The following is a 28,000-nucleotide window of genomic DNA, read 5'->3' as shown; positions in this document are numbered from 1 at the left end:
AAATAAATAAAAATAAAAACTCAGAAGCTAATAATCCTTTTAAAAGGCATGAAAATGTTCATATTGTACAACTCTTCCCCACCCTTGATTGCTCTTTGTCATGTCACAGGATTCTAAATCCATGTCTTCTCTGTAATTGTCCATGCTTGTAAGGTCAATTTGATGGCTTGTTCTTAAATGCCATTAAATCTCTCCTGGCTTCTTATTGTTCCAGGTGAAGAGAATAATCCAGATTGAAGCATGAGTGCAGAGACCAGCCAGGGGGTAATCACAACCCCTCCACCCCCCAGCATGCCTCACAAAGAGAGATATTTTGACCGCATCAATGAAAATGACCCTGACTACATCCGCGAAAGAAACATGTCTCCTGACCTCAGGCAAGACTTCAACATGATGGAACAAAGGAAAAGAGTCACCCAGATACTGCAGAGTCCTGTGAGTATATTTCAGGGGGATGGGGTTGGGGGGAGAGACAAAACAGTGTTTCCTCATTTGCAGAGACTTGTATTGTTATGTCTTCGTTTTAAAATAATGAACATGGGAGAGAAACTCTTGGACTACATAATAGCGAGAAAGAATAACTCAGAACTGTGTAACATTTCATGAAAATCATCGATGGGTGGTTTGTACAGTATTTGTTTGCACAGTTTTCATGTGTGAACAAACAGCCCTTTATGCGGAGTTTGGCTCTCAACCCCCCCTCCTTTTTTTTAATGCTATGCTTCATTAACACTGCACAAAAGTAGCTTCCCAGCTACATGGCATTTGATTGCTGCTTAGACACAGGGAAGAAAAGGGAAGTCACTTCCCAGATACAAACTATTGGGACATTTACATGCAGATCGGCATTCCGCTCTTATTTTGAATTCTGTCTTAAAAGCTGCCTCAAATACCTCCATGTGATTTGGTTTGTTGGAAAAGGTAAACTGTATTTTACATATCATTAAAATAATGTTTTAGAACACCAGCTTAGCGTACACTTGTTTGTGAGTTCAGTGCATCTCATAATTGTAGTTAAAACTGTCAAACTTCTTCACGAGTCCAAAGGAGATTGTAATTTGTCCAGAAACTATAACAACCCAGAATAGATCTAGTTTTGCTTTTTATAACCCATGTCTGCTCATAAGTCTGTGTGCCAAGGAAACAGGGCCAGTCTACAAGAAAGCAATGGACAATCCGTTTAGGTAATAAACCCATATTCATCAGATTGCATCCTAAATGGACAGTGTGACTCCATGCTACTGGCTTTTGTGTAAATATGTTTAGAATTGCAATATTAAGGTAGCATCTCTATGTAGACAATTTGAAAATGAAACTTCTGTCCTGAGCTAAAGGATAGGTGTAGATGTGTCTGCACCACTTTTAACTTCAGTATGAAAACGTCTAAAGCTAGTAATACAAGTTAATCCTGTACGGAAGATTGGTGTAGGATTTATGCCTGAATGATAATTGAAAGGCATATGTTCTGCTTCCTCCAGTTTCTATATTATTCAAACCAACTATTAGTTGTAAGTTTCTGGCTTTCATGGCTCCAAATAAATTTCTAAAAGGGTGACTTTGCTATGTGCTCCTCATTGCAAGTTCCAAATAAAACAACTAGTGGCTTAAACCTACCATGGAATAATTCTGTAACAGACTCATCCTGCTCCAAACCTGTAATTCAGAGGCATTCTAGGAGAGGCATTTTTAAAGGCTGTATACAGCTTAGAAGAGCTTTTAAAAAAAGTAGAATTTGTCTACATGAAAGAAAAAACATGGGCACCTATTTCAGATGTGATTCTACATTTTCCATTTTAAGTGTTGCCTTCCTGTGAAACTGTCACATTCTGTTTTTTTCTGTATTGCTTTTTTCTACCTTTATGTGAAATGTCTGTCAATACCGTAAAAACATCATTCAAGAATAGTTTCATGCGTCTAAAACTGACCCTAAGCTAATCCAAATACAGTGTCAGCCTGGAGCCAATATTATACTTTGTGAATTCAGTAAACATATGACATGACCAGTTCTGTCACTGTGGAACAGAAATCCTGTGTAAGACATAGCATATACTTGTCATGTGCTTGCTAAATATACAAACAAACAAATAGGTAGCCCCTATCTTGAGTCAGCTTCAGTTCTGTAATGCTACACTAGGAAATGCATGCTGTTTATACAGCTTGTGTGTTACATAGTTTATTTCATGGAGTATTTCAGGCATGCTCACTAAAACGCAAACTATAAATAAGTACATGTTTAATTAGTAGTATCTGTGCTACTAATTTCAAAGGTGCTAATTTACCAGGTGTCCATAATAATGGTACTCGTTGGTTAGTGTCTGTCTTGGGAGGAATGCGCCTTTCAGGGTGAAGTCAAACTGTTGGAAGGTTGCAGGGCCTTCTGGCGTAGCTCCTGAGGGCAGAATCCACATAATTAGAAAACTCGGCAGTGAGTGCATGAGTGACCAGTGCAGTGGAATCACTGCTTTGTAATAGGCTTAGCACACTGGTCAGTTGACTACCTATTGTTTAACATTGATCAAATTTTGTGGAATATTCTGTTCCGTCACCTCTTAGGTGGGCCATTGCCATTTTAAGAGAACAGGGCAAACATTTTCTAAAAAAAAATAGCAATGGTTGATCCTAGTATTCTAGATAAAAGCCAGAGAAAAGAAACATTCACATTAATAGAAACAGCACCAAACGCTGTTAGCAGTTATTATTCATATATTCTCTCTCTCTCTCTCTCTCTCTCTCTCTCTCTCTCTCTCTCACACACACACACACACACACACACACACAAATAAATTTAAATGTTTCACAATAACTGTATTAAAATGCTATAAGATAAAATGTATTTTTATTGTTCTGACACTTGACCACTGTTTAACAATAATTGACAGGTCAAATGCTGTTCCTGGTTGTTGGTGCTACGTAGCAAATCCCTGATCAGGTCTCCTGGGTGTTCCTGATCTTCTTGGTGAAATTTGTTCAGCAGTTTGTGTTGTTCATTTTGATATTGGAGTAATGTTGTTCATTTTGGTATTTGGTGTTGGAGGGTTTCCTCTTAGCCTTGTCCTGGTGACCATAGCACCTCATTTTTGTCCCTTTTTGATCATATCAGAATTGTTTCTGCAGCTGTGAATAGCATTGCATTTTGTTTACCTTGTATTATGGGGAAACTGATGCTGCTTTGGGCAGTGCACAATGCCAGAAAGCTCTGGGTAAAAATACAGAACAGGCATTTGAACCATCGAGAGGAGTCTTTCTGAAGCACCGAGAGAATGATTGCTGCGTGTTGAGGTACTGTTGCATAGAACTATTGAGTCAGAGATAGCAGAAGTAAGCCACATCATTGCATAACAGTATCATACACACCAATGTAGTAGAGCAGAAAGAGACTTCCTGGGGTGGGACAGATACTTCTGCCTGGGTCAATGTGTGAATAGACAGATTAAAAACATTTTGGGGTAAGGTAAGGAAATCGCAAATGGTTTACATCTGTAAGTAGTTAATGTTCCTGTTAGCTTTTTTCATGTCAGTTAAGGTCTATTTGTGTGTGTGTGTTGTAACTACTTACATCTGTAAGTAGTTAATGTTCCTGTTAGCTTTTTTCATGTCAGTTAAGGTCTATTTGTGTGTGTGTGTTACATGAAATAGTGAGTGAAGAACTTTCAGTTAGCTCTAATTTTATATTGGCTAGTGGGAGCTGCTTATCAGCAGTTTCCAGACATGCAGAGCTTGAGGCTAGTATTGCTAATATAGTGGTACACTATTGGCAAGAATTCACTGGGCTTCCCCCCGCCCCATGTTCCTAACCTCACCTTCCCCACATTTATAATAGTCTAGCAGCTTTAATGATATTGCAGTACAGATAAATTAAGACCCCAAACCATTAATTCCTTCAGCGTTTTCCACTTACCACCCCTTATTTGTGGTTTCCCCATAGTTTTATGTAATAATACAGTATAGCCAGTTATAGAGACATTGTGTAATTTTTAAAAACTAAATCCAGATGTATCACAATATCAAATATATAGCTTCATCCACTGTTGGGGTGCTTTTTTTGGTTGTTGATGTATAAAATTCCTTATTGGGGAAAATCTGATCACCTGGTTGCTGTCAGTTCTGGTTTCCCCAAAGCATTTTGTAATTGAGTTAAGTCTAGAGTGAGAGACTAGGGTAATGTCCGCTGTTTCCAGAAACTCTTATGTACTATTATAAAGAATAAAAGTAACTTCCTGGCCTTAAATTGCAGCTCTTAGCATATGCATTATGACACAGTAGTGCTCAACTCAGAAAGCTTTGTAGAGTGTCCTGCCACAGTCAGCTTCAAAGACATTCAATCAGACATTCAGCCGTTCTATACTATATGCTATAATATGTAACCAAATAACATGTTAATTAGTAAAAACCATAGTGAGTTGGATCCCCCCCCCACACACACAACAAGCACCATGGAATTTAGCTCAGTTGGGTCAAACATCCAATGAGTCTTCCTGTTTGAAAAAGTTGTCTTTCTAAGAATGGCTTCAGGTAGGAATGTCCCCAGTATTTCATCAGCTGCTGATAGGTTTGCACTAATGGTTACCAATACTTGGTTAAAAGAGTTTTGAAGTAAATGTGTTGCATTTCGGAGTGGGACCATCAAGACAAGAAGCAAACCTGTGGGGGAGTAGCATTAGTGGGAGAAGATGGCAGCAAAATGTTACTCAGAGTAATCTTTCTTCAACCCCCACTCTGCTTGAGTTCAAATCTTAAGGGGGAATGGTGTGTGTGTGTGTGTGTGTGTGTGTGTGTGCGCGCGTGTGTGTGTGTGCGCACACACATGGATGCATGCTGCTTTCATTTCCTAGCTCTAAAAAAAATTCCACAAACAGGCACCAGAGAAAGTGCGACCCAGGGCTATTTCTAGGCATGACCCTCTAGCTAGGGTAGCTGATGTAGTTGTTCTGAAGTTCAGTACAGAGATTCCAGTTCCAAAATATTTCAAACTTAAGTTTTAAAAAATGAACTGCTCTTTAGTAAGTAACTATCTTGGGTGGTAAAAAGAACAAACTAGCTGCTGATTCTTCTTGACAGATATGTCTTATATTTTCACAGGCTTTTCGGGAAGACCTGGAATCACTAATTCAAGAGCAAATGAAGAAAGGCAATAACCCAACTGGATTGCTTGCCTTACAGCAGATTGCTGACTACATTATGGCAAGCTCTTTTGCAGGATTTTCTTCATCTCCTCTAAGTAAGTAAAAGGGTGTGCAATTCATAATAATTCTTTCTAATAGCTAAAATGACCTTTATAGAGAATGCCTATCCTTGTTCCTGGATTACCTTATGGAAAACCTGATCTTGATAAACTGCTAATTGATTCACTTTTGCTTCTACTGATTTCTGTTTGTGATCACATATACATGTATATATGAGATATCAAAAAGATCCAGTGTTCTCCTGCATACAAGCAATACCACTCCCTATAACCCAGGTAGCCAATGTACCGCCCTCCATACGCTATCAAACTACTACTTCTATCAGCCCCAGCCACAATGGCAGTGGTCAAGCATGATGGGAGTTGTAGTCTAGCAGTATCTAGAGGTCCACATTGCCTATCCCTGCTTTAACCTGTAGTTTAGATTTGGCAAATGTAATGCAAATATAATGCTTTCTTTTTAAAAAGAACTGCTATATTAATAGCTATTTATTTTATTTTATTGTTAATTGAGGTAGCAGGAAAATATAAAAAGTGACATTTTGTTGCGAAATTCAGCTTCAGGTGGTGTTTCAAGTACCTGCCTGTGTCATCAACTCTGCCTTCTCTTTTGAAAGTCAGAAAATGAACATTTCTCAGGGGCAAAGTTCAGTAGTTTAAATACTAAAGGTTGTTGGGAAGGTAATGGAAATAACCACGTTAGCAGTTTCCAGTTCATTCTAAAATGTGACTATATGGTTGCTTTGAAGAGAATGTTCTAATGGTTTTTTTATAATATAATTTAGGCTCTGGATTGGTTACACCTATCAATGACCTTCCTGGGATAGATACCACTACATATGTAAAGGGCGAAAAACTTACTCGTTGTAAATTAGCCAGTTTGTATAGGCTGACAGATCTGTTTGGATGGGCACACCTGGCCAATTCATATATCACAGTAAGTACCCTGAAGTCAGCATTTCTATTACATCTGAGCTTTTCAGCCCTATAAATTGCATATTACCCCAGGATTAAACATACAGTTTTGTTAGCATCACAGTAACCTTTCCCTCTCAATTTCCAGGTAAGAGTAAGCAAAGAACATGATCATATTCTTATCATTCCAAGAGGCCTATCGTTTTCTGAAGCTTCTGCCTCCAATTTGGTATGTACTTAACATCAGGAATCATGTTATGCACTTAATTATGTTGAGAGTTTTGTTCTGTTTCATCTACTGTTGACCCAAAAGGACATTTCAGAACCTTTAGGGCATACAGGCATCCCGGCATCCCCCCACTTAGGCATGTTCTACTCACACATATATGCATGGAGCCAGGAAATGAAAGAAAGAAAGAAAGAAAGAAAGAAAGAAAGAAAGAAAGAATCATACAAGGAAATGGCAGGAGAGAGCTGGAGAGTCCTCATGGCTTGCAACCAGACCCTCCCCAGAGCCCAAAGAGGACGTCAGTGAGGGCGGAGGAAGCCCCAAAGAGACCTGAGGTGCAGTAGGGCTTTATTTCGGCTGCTTAGCCTCCCCACCCAACAGCTGATGTGGGGGGTAGTGCAGCAGTAGCAGCCCATTTACCGCTCATCCTCCATCCAGCCCCAGAAATTCAACTGGATTGGAGAGAGAGCAGGGAGAATAGGCATTTAGCGTCTCTTTAAAGGGGTTTTCACACTTTACATGATTTCACTTAAGCGCTCAGGGGCCTGGAACATAGCCCCTGCATGTGGGTCGATGCCTGTATGTGCCTAATGTTTTTCTTTGAGCAAACAACCGAAACAAAGGTTACATTTTTTTCCTCAGTTGCTAAAACGTGGCTACTTTATTGTAAGTGTCAATCTTCAGGTTTCTATTTAGGTTTCTATTCCCTTTCACCTGCAGCTATCTGCTGAAAAAGCACTTGCATTTTTAACCAGTCCTCTGCCAAAATTTATCTGCTGCTTCTTACCATATGATCCTCCTCCTTGTTCTCTGTTGTCTCTCCCACTCATGTTTATGCCTGATCTTGTGCCTTTTAAGTACCTGAAATTAAACTTGGCTGTTTGTCTCCAGGTGCGTATAGTGGGAGAACATGGATGGAGTGGCCCACAAAGCCTCCCTGTACCTAAAGAAATACTTCCTTAAGCAAAACAACTCCTATTTGAGACAGTCTCCTTTGGAAAAAGGGTAGCACACCCTTCCGTGCCCCACAATTTGAGCTTGGAGTTGGCACACTGAACAATTTCATCCGTTTTATTGGGAAAATGTATTTTTCATCGCTTAAGCCACTGTTAGGAAATTCAACATGCATCACACTGAGAATGACATAATCAGAAGTGTGATGGGAATCTTAATGGCTTCCCTCATTGCAGCTGTTTGCTTCCCTTCCTACTTATTTGGTGGCTGCAACAGCAGAGAAGTCTCATGGAGGCTACATTCCCTATCTGGCATTTTACATGCTGCGATGGCAGCAAACCAAGTGTGAAACTCTGCACCTAAGTCCATTGTTTTGATGTCAAGTGTCTTGAGGAGTGTCCTGGAAGGAAAGAGCCCGAGACTGTGTTTGCAGCATGCAAGGTGACAGGGAAGCACAGGTGCTTGACACTTAAGGCTTGGTAGTAATCTGAGCTATAAGAACTACTTTTATAGGCACAGTATTTGCTTCTTAATATAAAGGAGTATTATGGGACATGGGTGGCGCTGTGGGTTAAATCACAGAGCCTAGGACTTGCCGATCAGAAGGTCAGCGGTTCGAATCCCCACAACAGGGTGAGCGCCCATTGCTCGGTCCCTGCTCCTGCCAACCTAGCAGTTCGAAATCATGTCAAAGTGCAAGTAAATAAATAGGTACCGCTCTGGCGGGAAGGTAAACGGCATTTCCGTGCGCTGTTCTGGTTCGCCAGAAGCGGCTTAGTCATGCTGGCCACATGACCCAGAAGCTGTACGCCGGCTCCCTTGGCCAATAAAGCGAGATGAGCGCCGCAACCCCAGAGTCGGCCACAACTGGACCTAATGGTCAGGGGTCCCTTTACCTTTACCTATAAAGGAGTATTAAGAGCTTGCCAAATCCATATTTGCAAGCAAAGTAATTTACTAACTACAGCAGCATCACTATTCTCTTTCTGAGGGTTTGTACTTTTTTCTTTAATGTTTATTAGACAACTGAGAGCTGAGGTACAACAGAGCCGACTGAAATGGCTTTAAACGTACCGTATCACACTCATTTAAATCTTGTAGCAATTCTAACACTATACTTCATGTTTCTCCTGAAAGCTGAGGAGCTATAAAAGCCAACCTATGTTCCTTGGTTACTCTCAGTCAGGACTGAAATATAATTAGTGGTGTTTCTCTGACTTGGCTTTTCAGGTAAAAGTAAACATACTGGGAGACGTGGTTGACCAGGGAAGCACCAATCTAAGCATTGACAGTTCAGGATTCAGCCCTCATGCAGCCATCTACTCCATGCGCCCTGATGTTCGATGTGTGATCCACATACACACTCCAGCAACAGCAGCTGTAAGTCTGTTCTCTTCTTAATGTGGCAGAAAGATGTTCCAATAGTGCACCATTACAGGATTGACTGAAGCTCAGGATTGATTTGTGTTGAGAATCCTCGAAGCTCCAGCAAGTCTATTAATAAGTTGTTGCTCTTCAAGGTATGGATCAACCACTCTTCTGACATCTTCTCAGATGCTTACAAATTTAAACAGGCACAAAAACAGCCTGTTGTTGCCATTTGATTAATTCATCTTGAGAATAACACAAGTGCTATACTTTGTGCTCTTTTATTTCTCAAATTCTTGAGTCTGCTTTTCCTATCAAAGTAGCTTTATTCCTATTAACTATAATGTATACAATACATCAAAATGTATACAATATGCATACAATACTAGCAAAATTAAGTCTTCAGATCTACTTCAGATACACACCAACACCAATATTGCACACTCTAGAGATTAAACATGAAAGCTGTTCCTGCATAGGATCAGAGCAGTAAATAATCTGTATTTTCAGGTTTTGCATTATTAACCTTTGTTAAGTTTGACACCAAGGAATGTCATTCAGCTATTATGCTATGCATGGCCATTCAAAAGCAAGGCAGTAAAGAAGATGTTAATGGTACAAAAATTAACTTAAAATGACCCATCAGATTGATATTAATTAATTAATTAATTAATACAATACATGTATTAATAATCAGTTAGGCTCATCCAGACTCAGTATTTGGATGAAACAAGCAAATTATTGTAGAAGCATCAAATTAACAAAAAGCTGCATGTACAGCACAGCTGAAAAGTACAAAGTTTTCCAGATATTCAAACAACAAAACAATACTATTGATAATAAAATTAAAATGTTTGAAAACAGCCACAGGTAATAATTTCAAGGTTGCCAGGTGCAATGTATTTCAGCCATCCAATGCCTAGGTAAATGGGAATGTTTTAAAATTCCTCCCTGAATGTTAACAATGATAGTGACAGATGTAGCTAACCAAGGAGAGTATTCAAAAACTGAGCAGCCTTGCATGATCAGCACCAGTCAGTACTGAGCAGTGCGCAGAAGCAGCACCCACAAAGCCCCAATATCGTTGATAGTTTAGACAAGGCTTCCTCAACCTCTAGCTGTTTTGAGACTACAATTCCCATCATCCCTGACCACTGGTCCTGCTAGCTAGGGATCATGGGAGCTGTAGGCTAAAAACATCTGGAGGGCTGAGGTTGAGGAAGCCTGGTTTAAACCCTTGTATGCTAGTACTAACACTTTGAATAGGGCCCAGGTCACTCCCTGACAACCAGTGCAGCACTTTTGGGACTGGTAACACATTGTCCCATCAGGCTGCCCCACTTAACCAGTCTTGCAGCTGCGTACTACGTTAGCTGCGGTTTCCAGACAGCCTTCAAACGCAGTACCAGTGGTCCAGATAGGAGGTGATTAGAGCATTGACAACTGAGAGCAAGTTATCTTAGTCTAGGAATGGTCATAACTAGTATCCAGTGTTTTCTTTTCACTGCCAAAGAGGTTCCTATCTGCAGAATAGAGATGGAGGCTATTTTTTGGATTCATTCTCTTCTATGTCACCTTCTGTTCTGTTCTGAAGTATCCTTTGACCCTCAAGAACAGGTTTTGGGATGAGAATGATTGGTCCTATGGGCTGAGTATGAATACGCAACATTCACACACACACACACACACACACACACACACACACCCTTCATTGGCAGAAACATCTGTTGGATGAAAGAGCTTTGCATGAGCAGAGGGACACCATTAAATACAACCCTTGGTCTTTTTTTAGAACTCCCCATTTACTTGAACTATTTAATTCTGAAACCATCTGCCTTGTCCACATTTGCTTCAAAATTCACATGCTGGCAATCCAACCATAAAACTCCCACAATCTATTGATAGTCTGTTATCAACTAGGTAGGAATTCTTGTTCTCCTAATTTTCAAATACTTGTGAACTACAGTTATTAAACAGGTACTTTCAGTGTCACTTGAAAAATTAAAGAGTTTTCATGTTCATTCCATGTTACAAGCATTATTTCTTTGAAACAGGTTTCTTCCATGAAGTGTGGTATACTTCCTATCTCTCAGGAGGCTCTCATTCTAGGAGATATTGCATACTACAATTATCAAGGATCTCTGGATGAAGCAGAAGAAAGAATTCAACTCCAGAAAGTTCTTGGGCCAAGCTGTAAGGTATTCCACTCTAGTTAATGTTTTTGTTCAAGGTTTCTAGTCTGGCTCAGTTTCTGTCACTTACAAGTGTCTCCATTCCTTAGGTGCTGGTCTTGAGGAACCATGGAGTAGTAGCGCTTGGAGAGACATTGGAGGAAGCTTTCCACTACATCTATAATGTGCAAATAGCTTGTGAAACACAGGTGAGAGAGACAGAGAGATGTGAAGCACTTTAAATGCTATATAAATGCTGGCTTCTTAAAAATATTGTCTGTATGTGTTTTAATAGGATGCTTGCTACTAACAGCTACTTACTGGAAATCCAGGAGATAAAATGAAATCTATGTTTAACATATACTAGGAACACCAACAGTGGGCTGTACACAGAAGTTACACAGCCCTTGTCCTAGTATCTAGTAGTGGGTAATCACTTTGCAAGATAGCTATCATGTTTGTACATGTTAACATATTGGATAGAAGAATATTAGCATGTATTTTCTTTCCAGAAAATTCAAGAAGGCTACATATTCACCCTTCAAATAGTGCTTGGATAAATTTGTAATTACTGAGTCCTTTATGTCACAGGTACATGCACTGGCTGCAGGCGGCGTAGACAATCTTCTTATCCTAGACTTGCAGAAGTATAAACCTTTCACACACAATCTGGTAGCATCTGGAGGAGGAGGAGTTAATATGGCCTCTCAGTTCAAGTGGAAAGTTGGCGAACAGGAGTTTGAAGCACTGATGAGAATGCTGGACAACCTGGTGCGTTCATCTGTCTAATCTACAAGTTCTCAGTACTTTGAACAAGTTGCTCCCCATGGGATTGTTCTATAAGAAATTCTGCTGTCACTTTTTTCCTGTAAATAAGACACTTGAAAAAGAAATATCAATATAAAGTAGGTTTATAAGCCAACATTCAAGTACAATTTATATCCAGGCTCATGACAAACTCCTCCCAGACAAACCACAAGAGGTAAGCAGAGTGCAAACCTTGGCTACAGCTTCTGGTTTCTCTGGAGTGACACGGACCAGGAGCTTGGGTTCAGATGTAACACTAAGCTAAACCATGGTTGAGCTCTGAGTAGCCAAGCGGCAGCAGGACTGAGGAGGAGCTAAGTGGCAATGAGTTTTCCAGAGAGCATCCACACACTTGTGTGTCCATGCTTAACCATAGTTTTGTTTAGCATTATATGTGAACTAGAACACACTTGATTGGCTAAAGTAGTGAGGCAGTGGTTTGGTCCATAATAGAAAATCTCTGATCTCCTACCCACTTTTTATTTATTGGTCTCGGCTATCTCTGTATAAGGAGTTACAGATAGGTAGCCGTGTTGGTCTGCCATAGTCAAAACAAAAAAAATTCCTTCCAGTAGCACCTTAAAGACCAACTAAGTTAGTTCTTGGTATTGTCAATAATAAAGACCAACTAAGACCAATAATAAAGACCAATAAAGACCAATAATAAAGACCAATAAAGACCAACTAAGTTAGTTCTTGGTATTGTCACCAAGAACTAACTTAGTTGGTCTTTAAGGTGCTACTGGAAGGAATTTTTTTTGTTTTTTCTGTATAAGGATTTACTCACTTTCTGTGGGGCCTATGATGTGGAGCTACTGTGCTGCCATACCATACCTGTTCTGCAGTCTTTTTAAATAATTGTTTGGCATTTAATGTTAGGATACAAAGGTGTTGAAACTGTTAACATATATTGTCACAGTTTGAGTTGGGATGGGGGGGGGGAAGGTTGAAATTTCCAAATGAAAATTAATTATGTTTTAGGATTAATTTCATGCCAAAGATTTTATTGTCCAGGCACAGTGTATAAAAAATTTTCCCCTCTTGCACAGGGTTACAGAACAGGCTATGCTTATCGACAGCCTCTTGTGAGGGAGAAGCCCAGGCACAAGAGTGATGTTGAGATCCCAGCCACCGTGACTGCCTTTTCCTTTGATGACGATTCAGTTCCAATTTCCCCTCTCAAATTCCTAGCACAAAAGCAGCAGCGGGAGAAGACAAGATGGTTGAATTCTCCAAATACATATTTGAAAGTAGATGTTCCTGAAGAATCCCGGAATGGAGAAACAAGTCCCCGAACTAAAATCACAGTAAGCAGCTCCCTAGTGATGGGGACGGAATATACCAAAAGGGGTGGGATGGGAATAGGCCCATACAGTGACCTGTATGATAGAAGTTATGATTCTGTGGTGGATTCCATGAAGGAGCTACAACTTTGAAAGAGCCAGCCTACTTTGAGAAACAAGGAAGTGCAGATGGCATATTTTGACAGCAGTTCTGTCAATAATCAGACGGGCAAATGTTGTCTCCATCTTCAAAAAGAGGAACCCTTCCAGTTCTATGATTCTGTGTTGTGGTAAAAAGAATAGTATTCTTGTGCACCGTCCCAAATATGGTATTTTATTATCTTCAATTCCCTGCCAAGTTCAAGGTGCTGGCTTTGATGCTTAAAGCCCTATATAGCTAGAGACCAGGATACAAGAAAGATGGTCTTAACCCTGTGCTCTGCAGGTGAAGGCCTCCTGCAGAAACCATTATCACTGGAACTCCATCCTGCACAATGCAGGAATTAAGCCTTGAGTGTGACAGCACCTACAGCTTTTGGAATTCCCTCCCTGTGAATATTGGACAGAAGCCATCTCTGCTGTGTTTTTAGCCCCTGCTTGAAGACTTGCCTTCTTCAGTGAGCCTTCCCCAGTCTGCATCCGTATTGGATTTTTTAAAAAGTTATTTTCGTTGTTCCCAACTCTGGAGTCCTTGGGAGGAAAGACAGGATATAAATTTAATAAAATGAATAAATAAAATGAATAATTTCCAGAGCGCATGTATGAAAAACAAGTATTATGCAAGGCATCCGACCACAACATAAATTCAGCTTTAAAATATCAGCTCCACCCAGTGGTGGCTTAACAAATGCAACAATGCCTTGTAGTTTCTATTAGCAATTTTCATTATAGAAGTACTGCTTGAAAGGAACGATAAAAATACCTAGTTAGGAGGGATAGTTATACAGATAATTAAGAAACACAGTGGATGTTCAGTCCTTCATCATAGTATTTTTGGCAGTGGAAGTACTGTAGCAAGTATCCTTGCTACGTCAGTATTCAAATGTCGGTCCTTTTCAGGTACTTAATTGAAAATACCTAAATGCTATTCAAGCTAAAGGACCATTACACATATTAATATCCTTATGAAATGATATACTGAAAAGCTAAGTGGCATGGCAATGTATTATTATTAGGTCACTTGGATAATTTAATAAAAACCCCATTGTCCTGAAATGCCCCCTAGCCTTTACCAACTACTAAATTGCAATATCCTCACTTCCAATAACATTCTTCTTTATTTCTCTTTTTCTTTCCAAGTGGATAAAAGCTGAAGATTCATCTAAGCTTAGTGGAGGAACTCCAATCAAAATTGAAGATCCAAACCAGTTTGTTCCGATGAATACAAATCCAAGTGATGTACTGGAAAAGAGGAATAAGGTAAGGAAAGGCAGGTTTCTTGAAGACATAAGCTTATTTGCTTCTTGAAAATAATCAGTACCTAACTTACTCTGCTTGTTTGAGAAGCATTAAAAACGGCGCTCGTCTCGCTTTATTGGCCAAGGGAGCCGGCGTACAGCTTCCAGGTCATGTGGCCAGCATGACTAAGCCACTTCTGGCAAACCAGAGCAGCGTATGGAAACACCGTTTACCTTCCCGCCGGAGCGGTGCCTATTTATCTACTTGCACTTTGATATGCTTTCGAACTGCTAGGTTGGCAGGAGCAGGGACCGAGCAACAGGAGCTCACCCCATCGCGGGGATTCAAACCACCAACCTTCTGATCGGCAAGTCCTAGGCTCTGTGGTTTAACCAACAGCGCCATCCGCGTCACACAATACTACTGGTAGCCTAAAGGTAGCTTTAAGTGCAACAGGAACTTGCTAAAATTGTCCTTAGTTTGGTTCTGAAAAATTGCTTTAAGGTGTTTAAGGTGGGATTTTCTTCTGTGCTATTTTTAACATTACACTGTTTTGGAGATTCCTTCTTTTTTAGTTTTTAGAAAGAGCTTGCTGTTTCCACAAGAAATAGCCTGCTGTGGTAGCCAGAAACCTCACGCTCTTCTGCCTGCTTGTTTCCCAGTGAGCCAATGTATTTAACAATGGCAATGAGGAATAATGACAAGAGGCTCTTTGTAAATGCAGACTGCTGGCTGCTTTCACTCCCCAATTCATTTTTCTATTTTCAAACTCATTTGAGCTCCACCCTGGGAAATTATTGTCCTGCCAGATACAAAATGTTTCATGCAGAAGTTCTGGGAATTTCTTACTTCACATCTGCTTGTAATCAAAAGAGTTTGCCACTATCCTGAGCAAGTCAACTTAGTTCAGAAGAGATCACTCTTTCTTGGAAAAGATCAATATGACAGTGTCACTCAGACATTGGCTTAGAAAAGAATTATCTGTTCTAGGCATGCAACTTTCTCTGGCAAACTTGAGGTGGAGCAGTGTCAAAGTGGGAAGCTATGTTTCAGTTAACTTTCATTGTGTCCCTAGCTGTGCACTGTGGAGCTGTATTGAGATAGAGAATAATTACAGAGCTTCTATCTCGATTTACACGTACGCTACTGACAACATAATCAGCAACATTGCAGTTCACAAAGGAGGAGAAATAACGTTAGACTACAGCAGTGCTGGGGCTTGACGTTGAATCTGGGTCATAATAGATATTCTGGAACGAAAGAAGAGCAGGCTGATAATTCAACGCTGTAAATGTATATGTCTTTCCTGAGAACTCCCTGCTTTTTAATCAAACTTGCTATTCTTGATTCCTAAATCTAACTATGTGGAACGGAAGACCAAAACACCAGGTTAATAATGGCATACAATTTGGATATAGATAATATTTCATGTGTGTTGAAGCAAAAATGTATATACACTTGACATTGTCATTTTCTAAAATGGCTTTGTAACCATTTTAGAGCAGATTGATTAGAATGAAAACAAATAACAGTAAAGTAATAGATTAACTATAGTATCTGTTTTCTGTGACCCAAACTTCTATGAAGTTTGAGATTCCTGATACTTCAGTGTGTTTGTGAAAAGGCTTTTCAAAACCCTTCTGCTTTCCCCCCTTCCAGATTCGGGAGCAAAATCGGTATGACTTAAAAACTGCAGGTCCACAGTCTCAGTTGCTTGCTGGAATTGTAGTGGATAAAAAGCCCAGTGCTGTAAGTGTTATCCATTGTCTGCATTAAGCATATAACATCTAAAGCAGGCTTCCTCAACCTCGGCCCTCCAGATGTTTTGAGACTACAATTCCCATCATCCCTGACCACTGGTCCTGCTAGCCAGGGATCATGGGAGTTGTAGGCCAAAAAACATCTGGAGGTCCGAGGTTGAGGAAGCCTGATCTATAAAGCATGTTCAGCATTTATTCACACCACATTTTATATGATTCTCTCCTTGCTTTTGTAATACTCTTAATACAAAGTAGAAGCAGATTTTAAAACCATGAGTCCTATTTAAAATATTTGTAAAGAGTTTTTAGAGAAGCAATAATTTATGTTATGTGATTTTTCACTGAAGATAGGATAGTGCCCCTGTTTTCATCTTAAACATAAAACATACATGTATTATGAGATCAGGTGGACAACTGCTATGAAAGTTGTAGGATTCTTTAAAAAACAACACTGGCCAAGCTTTCTACAAGTCTTTAAAGTTTGTTTTGATTAAAACCTGGTATTGATTAAAGACCCTTTCTGTAAGTTCGCTAACCTAATAATTGAAGCAATTACCGTATTTTTCCCTCTATAAGACGCCCCCATGTTTAAGACGCCCCTTAATTTTTGGAACTCCGATTTAAGAAAATGGGGGGAGATGTATAAGATGCCCCCAAATTTTTGACATTATTTTTAAGGGAAAAAGCCTAGTCTTATTCATGGAAAAATACGGTAGCTCATTTGATAGAGTGTGAGACTCTTGATCTCAGGGCCATGGATTTGAGCCTCATGTTGGGCAAAATATTCCTGCATTGCAGGGAGTTGGACTAGACGACCCTCATGGTCCCTTCCAACTCTACAATTCTATGTTCTGCTGCTGGTTTTTGAAAATGCTGCACTCCTTTCAGATTCTTACTTTGAAGGATCCTATCAACAGCAATAGGCTCATTTGTAATTGTTTAATGTGCTTGTTTTTTGTATTGCCTTTCTCCCCTTTAATTTATTTTATTTTTCTTCCAGCCAATGCAGTTTGAAGAAGACGAGCATGCCCCACCAGCCCCTCCCAACCCATTCAGTCATCTCACTGAAAAGGAACTGGAAGAGTACAAGCGGACAATCGAACGCAAGCAACAAGGAGTAGATGGTGAGTGTTCTGATAAACTGGTGATGGAAAATATTCAGGTAAAGATTTAGTGAAGTTTAAATTCACCAAAAATGATTTTAAATTTTTAAACTAAGAGCAATTACATTAAATAATATCAATGGCAGCTTCAATAACTCCACTTTTTAAAGGCCTGAATCTCTTCTGGCAAGAATTTATCTCTCACAACTTTCTTCTCTAGTGCTATGCTGTGTTGTGACCAGTAAAATATTGAATGTTATTCGGCTCCTTTGAACCTACTTAGATCAATGGATATTAAAACATGAAATGAATCAATGTGATTTGTAGTTCTAAGGGAATCTAATCTTGACTTGATCAGGGGTCACTCCATTCCATGGAGCCAATCCATGCGTGCTCAGTAGTATTGAAAGCCATAGAGAGATCAAGAAGCAGGAGCAAGATTGCACTCCCCTTGTCTTACTGTCTGTAAAGGCATCTATCAGGGTGGCCAAAGACAACTCAGTCCCATGGCCAAGACTGAACCCAGATTGGAATGGATGTAAATAATCTGTCCTCCAAGAATGCTTGCAGTTTCCCAGCCACTGCACTCTCAACCACCTTCCCCAAGGAGGAGAGTATTTACAGCTGGCCAATAGTTGTTCCAATCCAAGGGAACCAGGGCAGTTTCTTTAGGACTGGCCGTCATCTTTTTTTACCCTTCACCACCAAACCCTTTGAACATGCTATTTTACTAAAGGTAAAGGTAAAGGTAAAGGTACCCCTGCCCGTACGGGCCAGTCTTGCCAGACTCTGGGGTTGTGCGCCCATCTCACTTAAGAGGCCAGGGGCCAGCGCTGTCCGGAGACACTTCCGGGTCACGTGGCCAGTGTGACATCGCTGCTCTGGCGAGCCAGAGCTGCACACGGAAACGCCGTTTACCTTCCCGCTAGAAAGCGGTCCCTATTTATCTACTTGCACCCGAGGGTGCTTTCAAACTGCTAGGTTGGCAGGCGGCTATTTTACTAGGGTTGCCATATTTCAAAAAGTAAAAACCAGGACACCCCAAAAGTTGTTGAGCTTTTCTCAGAATTGCCTAAGATCCTCCAGAAAGTGCCACCTTTCAGAATCCCCCCCGGATGTCAATTCCACCTTTGAAATCTTGGTAATGTCCAGAAAAATCCAGACATATGGCAGCCCTAATTTTACTCTCACTACTTCTAATAGTCTTGGGTAAATTTTTAAACTGGACTCTTGTTAAATTTTATAGTCCCATAAAAGGGCTTCTATGGAAATGAAGGATGGCATCTGTTACATAGTTGTATTGCTTTCTCATGTTGCTGTTATAAGTGCATGTCAGCATCTGAAAACAAAGGATTGTGTCCTTGCCTTAGAAATTAGTATCAGGTCAATAGTACAACCAGCAGGGGAGAAGGTAAGTATCTTTAAATCACAATTTCTCAAGAAAAAACAGTCTGACAGTAGTATTTTCTCTTGTCTTCAATCTTGATATTATTGCTAGCAAACTTCTAACTTGCCCATTTCTTATTTTTGAAAGCATAAAGATTCAAAGGTAAAAATATTGCATTACAACAAACTTTTCCACCCATCTTCATTCAAAGCATCTGATAAGGAACTTTAATTGCTAATTTGCTGTTGTCTAACACTAGCATTTTCAGCACTAATGTTGCATAGTTTGTTCTGTCTATTTTGTATAGTAACCAACGTATGTTTGCATGGAATACTTCTAAATAATTGGGACCATCTAGAGTGTGTTATAATATACTAAGTTTGGGTTACTAATAGGATGAAATTAGTATAATTATATGTGTTAACATTAGTATAATCAGGTCAGTACTAGTGAAGTTGCTTGTGTTTTGTATGCACTAACGCACACTGATCTCCTTGCATTTGTTTCATTTTGGCATGGCTTTTACTAACTCAAGCTCTTGTCCTACAGATGCTGATCAGGAATTATTCTCAGATGACGGGTCATCTGTTTCACAAATTAATTCTCAAACTCAGTCCCCACAAAATGTCCCTGAAAAAGTAGAAGGTATACAATGTAAAGTCCTATGCAGTATCGTGAGCCTGTTAGACCCTTCCATGCCAATTACTTTTAATTACTCAGGAAAGGAAAATATAGTCATCTTGCCAATATGTGAAGACTATGATTTATTTTCTTGAGCTACATCTTTTAAGAATCCTTCTGGATTTATCAGAAGTTTAAATCTAATATCTTCTCTCTAAATAGGGTAGGTTTACCTATAATCTCATCCATTCTTCAGAACAGGTCACTTAGAGACAGTTTCAACATCATGTTGATCTCCTGTTCCTGAAACAATTTGTGTTCGTATCATTTGGAGAAAGCACTCGCATTTCTTTCCCAGGATTATATGTGTGCATTGGCTCATAATACAAGGCTAACATAACAGTCTATGATGTTGCTCTGTTGGAATTGCCACTGCATCACATTTTATTCAGATATACTGTCTGTAAGTGTCCAGTTGTGGCTAGGACGAAGCTGAAAACCTTGATTCCACACATCCTACAATTAATATAGCTAATGAGTTACATGCTGGCTTGTTTGTTCAAATAAAACGTGGGGCAAGAGGAAAACACCGCTTTGTAGATTATTTTGCCTGGGAAAGTGGGATATAAATACCTAAACAAAAACAAGATACTAGTAGAGGAAGGAGGGGAGCTTTACTAGTTATTCTCTCAGTGTCCTGATATGCTGCTTGCATTTTAGACCTGTGCAGAATTGCTGCATAACCATCAGTATAACAAAGAGTAAAATGCCTCCGTTTGCTTTCTCTATTTTTTTACAGAAAATGATGATTACCAACAGGATGCTAACTTCGTCTCTCTGGAGATGCCGACTGTTGTAATGAATGGCAAAGAAGATTCACATGATGTGGACGAGGATCTTGCACACAGAGTCAGCCAGTTAACCACTAGTACTGTAGAGAATGTGGAGATCACCATTAAGGCCTCTGAAAAAATTGAGGAGACCCTTTCCCCTGAGGGCTCTCCTTCGAAATCACCATCAAAGAAGAAGAAGAAGTTCCGTACTCCATCTTTCCTAAAAAAGAACAAAAAGAAGGAGAAGGTGGAAGCCTGAGTGCAGTTCATTCCGAGGCTACATTGCACATTTCAAACGCATGTTTTAGTTCACGTTTTAGTCACGTTAGGTAGGGTTGTGCAGAAAAATGGGCCTTAACCTAAAAGCAGAACTGGAAAATAAAATTAAATAGAAACAATGTTATGTTAATGAAGCAAAGAATTCATCTCTTAATTAGTTGGTGTAAGAATTACTATGAGGGTTTGAAATACTTAATAGGTCCACCACAAACTAACACTGGCAGGTGTTCCAATATAGCACTATTGTAATTTCAAATACCCTTATGGTTACACATGGAGAGTTTTCTAAATTAGTAGACCTTCAGCACAGTGTCACTAAGGTAGCTGTTGAGTTATCAGATAATGTTGGTTTTTTTAATCTACTGCCTCTCTCTGTAATTGGATGATACTTCTTAGTATTGTGATTTTGACCATAGCAGTTGTTTTACCCCTGCCTCACAGGGTGCTGTTCACCTCACCTTTTCAACCATAGATCATTTATGATACACTGGCACATAATATTAAGAGGGGAAAACTGTAAAAGGAATTGCATTTGGAATTTTACAGACTCTGTAAAAATTGCATTCATCGATAATAACTTTTGCCAAATACTTCATTTTAGTAAGATATAATTTTTGAAAACTTTTTTTATTCTATCAGTTGGGGGGGCAGGGAGAAAGCCCTTATTTTTCAATAAAGGGGATTTTATACGCTTAACATTGATAACTTAGTTTAACTATGGCAAAACAGAAAAAGAATTTTATACGTTGAAATTTTTGTATACCACTCAGTATAAAGTATTATAGGCATGTAAACCAAGCATTTAACAATAGAATGTATTTAAGGATGCTTGGTGTAGAGTATACTTAAATATAATTCGGGAATCCAGAACCTCTGATTATTGGGTGTTGAAAGCGTATAAACTTAACTGGATTCAGGTTTAAATCTTACTGTATTTTTTTCCTCATGGTATTGCTGTTGAATGAAGAAAAATAAACTTGTTAACATATGGCCTATCCAGGAGATCAGTTCCAAGTATGTCCCTTAGCCATTCTACGTTACTTCTGCAGCATGTCCAACTAAATTCTCAGGGCAAAGTCTTGAGGACTTAGTTGTTGGTCAAGATAAAGCCACAAGGGGTTTCTTTCCCTCTTTGCCTTGAGACACTCAGTTGCAGGTCCTCTGTGAGGTCCCTCTTTGCAGATATAGAGTGCTGGTACCATGCTGACAGAATGTCAAGGCCATCGGGTGAAGAGTGTAAAACTCATGCAGCTACATTCCGGCAGCACTCCAGTGACAAAGGTTGCTCGTTCGAGTGAACATTGCCACCCAGGTGCAGGAAAATGCAAAATGCCCATGGCAAAAGTGCTTCCACAAGGGATGGAGTCTAGATTTCATGCAACAGCTTAGAAGCAACTGCATCTACGTTGCACTATCAACTGATCCTCTGGAAAAGCCCACAACCAAATGAAGGAGACAAAACCGAAAAAGGGAAAGTGAAATGGGAAGAATAAGGGGTTGGAGGTAAAGAGAATAGTAGCTTGTGGATTATTTTTCATAAAATATATGGTATGGATTTGGGGGTATTTTTTATTAAATTAATGGAACAGCCGTTTCATATAAAATGTATAGGCTTTCATATAGAGTGCCACACGTTCTCCCCTTGCTATCATTGATTTTAATGGGATAATTTTAATCTGAGTTTTGCCTTCTCAAGGAATCTTAGATCCAATTAGTCAAGCGCTATAGGCGCTGATCCTGCCACTTTTTGCTGGTAGCTTTATTTTGCTTTGAAACTTAAGAAAGAAAAATTCAAACCTGTAAATACACGCTAAACATGGAAATTTGCCTAGGGCCTTTAAACTAGCCTTTGTTCATCAGTAGCCACAAGAGCAAATACACCTCAAATATCAATGTGACTCCCAGATTGCCAGTTGAAATATATACCGTATATAGATTGTTAAAATATGGCTGGGTTGTGGTTTGGCATGAAAAAAAATTGACTATAGCATGTTGCAGGGCTGGTTAGCTTTGACTGTGTAAGTGTGAAAATGCAGCGCTGGAGTGACTCTGGAAACGATATTCTAGATATCTCAAAATACTGGAATCAGTGTGTTCTTTTAAACAAAATAGTGGAAATCTATAAGTTGCTTAACTTTGTTTATGTTCTACATTTTTGTGTTGTATTACAACATATGTAGAAACAGTAACCTGTGAACTATGCTTTTCATAACTTTTAAAAAATATATCTAAATGAATGCAATGTGCATAAATATTTTTTAAAAAATGCAACCGTGAACTATTTGCACCTTTTTTTTTGCTAATGCCTCTATTTACTTGCTTTGGCATAAAGAATGAGCCAGCCAACTCTGTGTCCTGTGGAAAAAAATATATAAATGTTGTTGGAAATTGCTCATAGATGTAATGCTAATTAATGTTAAATCACAAATAAACAGTATTTTAAATAGATGGATTTTGGAAACTAACTTATTCACAGCATTCCTCAACCTGCATTACCTGTAGGCTTAAAGCAATCATATGTAGCAGAAGACAGGAGCTGTATAGTTTAAGAATAATAACTTCTATTTTAAAATAGAAAATGAACTCCAAAATTACCGTATGGCAAACACAAATATGTGATTTTTTCTCTATTGGGTTTTATCCTCAGAAGGTCTTGAACTCTGTAATCACATAATATACATGGTTGTTAGAATAGAGTATTATAAATGCATATCCCTAGTCTGGTTTGTAGATTTCTACTTGCCATAGAGAAACTTTAAAAAAGTATCTGAAGAAGTGTGCATGCACACGAAAGCTCATACCAAGAACTGACTTAGTTGGTCTTTAAGGTGCTACTGGAAGGAAATTTTTTTGTTTTAAAAAATTAGGCGGTGTCTGAAACAAGAAGACTGTGTTGCAATATGACTTCTACATTCGTAGCAACTGATCCACAGTTGCTTCTGCTTGTTTGTGTATACACTCCCAACAGACATTAACCATTCAGAGCAGAGTATACTGTCAATGTCATAATTATTACTGTGATATAGTCCTGTGTATGCAGTGCAAGGCTATACTTCTTCTTGTTGTTTGGTCGTGTCTGACTCTTCGTGACCCCATGGACCAGAGCACACCAGGCACTCCTGTGTTCCACTGCCTCCCACAGTTTGGTCAAACTCATGCTGGTAGCTTCGAGAACACTGTCCAACCATCTCGTCTTTTGTTGTCCCCTTCTCCTTGTGCCCTCCATCTTTCCCAACATCAGGGTCTTCTCCAGGGAGTCTTCTCTTCTCATGAGGTGGCCAAAGTATTGGAGCCTCAGCTTCACGATCTGTCCTTCCAGTGAGCACTCAGGGCTGATTTCCTTCAGAATGGATAGGTTTGATCTTCTTGCAGTCCATGGGACTCTAGTATAGCAAGGCTATACTACCAATGTCCATTAGGTGGCATCTGCTCCCTTTTGCATTTTTTTGTGTATGTGGAATTAATCCCTTGAAAGACAATTAGCAAGCTGCTTTCAAAGAAAGTATTTTGGTGGAGGCTCTGTGGGCATTATTCCAGCAGCACTTCAAACAGATGAAAGGGAACAGCTGGCTTTTTTGGACATCTATGTTTATCAGCTCAGTTGGAAACCCAGAAATGGAATGTTTATCTCAGAGGATTTCCCCCACTTCCCACACACATGTACACATTTTCCTTAAAATCTTTTAAGAATATTATGCTTGCTTTTGCAAACTGTATTGGGTACCAGAATATATCTTTTTTTAGAATGTTATACTCTTGAGTAGATTATGGAGCTATCACATTTAACAAGGCAGATTTACTCTCCATTTTAGGACCGCTTCAATACAAAGTTCTTGGGTGGAGACACTAACTGAAGTTTTTAATATAGAATCTGCATAAAATACATTTCCCTGAAAGTGCATGTAGTACATACACACTTGCTGGGCAGCCCTTTGCAGTGGACATTTGCGAGCACATATACATTGAGTGAACATGCCTCTATATACATGCTCACAGCAAATGATGTGATGTTACGTGATTATAAACTGCTTTGAAATCAAATTCACATGGGGCAGCATGTAAATCTTAGAGCTAACTATGCAAATCACACATTTTAGATTTACATGCAGGTTCCACATCAAACAGGAAAAGCATTTTAGGTCAGGGTGTTTAAAACAAACGGGAGCAGAATGGAGCTGAATATCAGAGTGCTACAGACCATCTTTTAAGAGGCAGCATCACCTAGATCCAAACATTCCTATACATTGCCATATCATGAAATAAAGAACTGCAGGATTATTTATATTATAATGTATGCCAAGTAGAAGGATCCGTCATACTGAAAACAAAAGACTGCCTGAAACCCTATGACCCCTTTTTTGTTTTATTTAGATACTCCATTTATTGTATACATCATCACATAATATTAAGTTCTCTTTAAAAAAATCAACAGTCCTCTTTGTGAAGACACCTTTAGTATGATGCAAGTTTGGATCCATTCATGGAAAGAAATGGATAGTGTTTGGTATGCTTAAGTCTCTTTCCATCCCACCCCCCAAAAGAGGCATAGGCAAACTTGGCCCTCCAGATGTTTTGGGACTACAACTCCCACCATCCCTAGCTAACAGGACCAGTGGTCAGGGATGATGGGAACTGTAGTCTCAAAACATCTGAAGGGCCGAGTTTGCCTATGCCTGCCCCAAAACTTACTGTGGTCTGAAGTTTCATGGGCCAGCATTCACCTAAGTGGGACTGCACCATTCCATGCTCAACTTTCAGTTCTTCCCACATATGCGTTTGAGATGGGTGTTGTGCGTCTTGGAGGGATCAGCTGCATTGAATGACCAGATTTGGTTGCTCAACGCTGCCTCCTTGCAACTCTCAGAAAAACTCAAGATGGCTCTTCTGCGATGACACCATTTGCCTCAGCTTCGAACAAGTTTTCTTATTTTTTTGCTTCGATGACCTATAAAGAAGAGTTGCGTGCAACTCAAAGGCTTACATTAACACTTCATATGCTCTGTAGAGTCGACATAACTACCAATGGCTCTGCTCACAAGGTTCATACTTGGTTCACACATAATGCTAGTCTATGGCTTATTAAACCATGGCTTAGTGTTAAGTGTGAACCCTGCCCGGTGACTTAACTAGGATTTCTGTACTGAAAACACGATCTCTGAAGCCTTTGTTTTTGCTTCTTTAATGGCTCGGTGTTATGTGTGAACCCATCACCCACCCTTAAGCACAAGATAATTTGTGCCTGGTTAAATAAATCATGGCTTAGAGCTGTATGTCAACCAGGCCAACGTGTGTGTAAACATCAGATGAATGTAAAAATCTAGCGATTGAAAACATTGCACAGCCTCTGTCTGTGAGCCTCTCACTCCACCTCAACTCCCAACTTGTTCTCTGAAGGCACAGAATTTGATGGATCTGAATGTTCTGAAATTACAACCATGAAAGAATTGACTAGCCAGTGTTGAATTGGTTCCCCCTGCCTTTTTTGGACTAGATTCAGACTAGGTCATACTGTTGCCCTGCAGATGTTGTTGGTCTCCCAACTACCCCCAGTGGCCAGGGCTGGTTGGAGTTTGCAGTCCAAGAACCTGAAAAATCATCTCACCTCTTACATACCCAGTTGATCACTTTGTGAGGGCCTCCTACAAATAACAACTTATCAGGAGGTCCATTCTGCACAGTATAGGAATCGGGCCTTTGTTATGGCACCTCTCCTTAAATGTTAGACAGGCACCATCTCCGTTGTATTTTCATCATCTGCATTAGTATTGGAATTGTTTTAAAGGGGATTTTAAAGATGTGTTTATTCTTGTATTGCTTGTTGTTTGCCGCCCTGCACTCCTTTTGAGAGGAGGGGTGGGATATACTTTTTATTATAAATAATAATAATAAATAGCTAGAGGGACACAGGCTAGTCACCCCTGCTTTAGTCCCATTCAAATCAAGTGGATAAGGTACTGATGATAAACGGTGGCTAACTCAGGCTGTGTACACATCACCAACTTCAAATTCAACTACACTGTTCTTTTTCTTGACACTAATCCAAGCTGATGGGGGGCGGGGATGCATCAAAATGCAGTATTTCGTAAGAAATGACACAATAGATACGGATTGTGGCTAACGTGTGAACACTCTTCCTACCCAGCTGTGGGCGTGAACCGGATGCAGAATAAACAGAAGTAGACACAGTCATAGTTTTTGGATCCAACCTCTTATCATTCTTGCCATCACGCCCTACTCATCATTATTTGCATCTCTGTGTGTGTCCTGGTTTCTTGGCAAAGTTACCAAGAGTTTGGCAACTCCCAAGTTTATCTGCTCCTACACTCTTTATTGGGACACGGGGTGGGGTGCTGTGGGTTAAACCACAGAGCCTAGGGCTTGCCGATCAGAAGGCCGGCTGTTCAAATCCCTGCAACGGGGTGATCTCCCATTGCTCGGTCCCTGGCTCCTGCCAACCTAGCAGTTTGAAAGCACGTCAAAGTGCAAGTAGATAAATTGGTACCACTCCAGCGGGAAGGTAAACAGTGTTTCTGTGCGCTGCTCTGGTTCGCCAGAAGCGGCTTAGTCATGCTGGCCACATGACCCGGAAGCTGTATGCCAGCTCCCTCAGCCAATAAAGCGAGATGAGCGCTGCAACCCCAGAGTCATCCACGACTGGACCTGATGGTCAGGGGTCCCTTTACATTTAGCTTTACACTCTTTATCCCCCCCCCCAGCTTCTGTCTGGTGAAAAATAAGTTGATATGTTAACCAAGCAGGACACGGTAGTACCCAAGCATGCTGCCTCTGTGTGGGAGAGAGAAGATTAGATGCAGCCGGGTGCCACTTGTTGAAGGAGGAAATGTTAAAGAAAATAGGTGACCTGTTGAAATGTATAGAACACCTATCTTACAGATGTTGATGTATCTATTGGTCTAGTTTTTAAAATTAAAAATCTTCAGAATTGTGGAATCCACAGCAAGGAGTGAAGAGGAAAAATTGTGTATGTAGCCTTAATGGTCCCCCCCCCCCCCGAAAACATGGGTGAATTGTGCAGTGAAGATTTTTGTCTCTGCTCCTGCCCTGTGAACTGTCCCAGGAAGGCTTTTTGCCAAGTTTCAGTGGGCCTCAGGCAGCAGCTTCTTGAAGTTGGAATGTCCCCCCCCCCCCCTTTTGTGCACAAAAAACACCTAGAAGCTTTGTGGGTGATACCTGAAGCCAAATAGCACTCATTACGCTGATGGTTATTTATTAGCATTTATATTAAGGCTGGTGGCTGTGAACCACACATTAATAAACACCCTTTGCTATTGAGTAAAAGTGAGACTTTCGGTCCTTTGGCTCTGCTGAAAAGCAGCTCAGTGTGGAAAGAGCAAGTGCCAATCACATGAATCTGGTTTTGAAATAAAGTTTAAAATACAAAAAAGGAAGCCCGTCCTGCAGCAATAATGGCTAATTAAATAATACAACCATAATGCTAATTAAAAGAAAAGGGGAGATACTTTTGAATATTTGCTGTCCTCATGGACGGCAAATAAACATTGGTGTGGTTATAGGGTGGTTGAAGGAGCAGACTGACCTTCATGGAGAACCTCAGCAGATTCCACGTCCAGTCAGCTTGTACCAGCCATGACTGAGACTATACATTTCCCTTTACTCTGCATCCTATACAATCCCACTGCTGCTTTCCAAATTGATGTATGCCATTGGCCATGCTCCATATCTCTTCTG

The 28,000-nt window shown here is 40.0% G+C and overlaps 1 protein-coding gene across 36 annotated transcripts in view; it reads left to right on the top strand.

Annotated features, from left to right (window-relative positions):
• ADD3 (adducin 3) overlaps positions 1-22,738 on the top strand; it is a 100,924-nt gene extending 78,186 nt beyond the window's left edge. For 18 of the 36 annotated variants that reach the window (XM_083741581.1, XM_083741582.1, XM_083741577.1 and 15 more), the window contains 13 exons: positions 215-435; positions 5,080-5,218; positions 5,968-6,119; positions 6,246-6,326; positions 8,511-8,660; positions 10,703-10,846; positions 10,930-11,028; positions 11,411-11,590; positions 12,676-12,933; positions 14,209-14,328; positions 15,967-16,056; positions 17,068-17,191; positions 19,978-22,738. In XM_083741581.1, the coding sequence (XP_083597707.1) occupies positions 241-435; positions 5,080-5,218; positions 5,968-6,119; positions 6,246-6,326; positions 8,511-8,660; positions 10,703-10,846; positions 10,930-11,028; positions 11,411-11,590; positions 12,676-12,933; positions 14,209-14,328; positions 15,967-16,056; positions 17,068-17,191; positions 19,978-20,270 (2,025 nt within the window). In that variant the 5' untranslated portion in view covers positions 215-240 and the 3' untranslated portion in view covers positions 20,271-22,738. Of the gene's footprint in view, positions 1-214; positions 436-5,079; positions 5,219-5,967; positions 6,120-6,245; positions 6,327-8,510; positions 8,661-10,702; positions 10,847-10,929; positions 11,029-11,410; positions 11,591-12,675; positions 12,934-14,208; positions 14,329-15,966; positions 16,057-17,067; positions 17,907-18,175; positions 19,203-19,977 lie in introns of those variants that run through there. The other 18 variants (XM_083741580.1, XM_083741601.1, XM_083741598.1 and 15 more) reach the window with 3 other exon arrangements.
• The last annotated feature ends 5,262 nt before the right edge of the window (positions 22,739-28,000 follow it).

Source organism: Podarcis gaigeae (assembly GCF_964106915.1).
Source record: "Podarcis gaigeae genome assembly, chromosome: 5".
Lineage (NCBI taxonomy): Eukaryota > Metazoa > Chordata > Lepidosauria > Squamata > Lacertidae > Podarcis > Podarcis gaigeae.
Note: the sequence above shows the minus strand (reverse complement) of the source record. Positions and strands in the feature narration are given on the sequence as shown.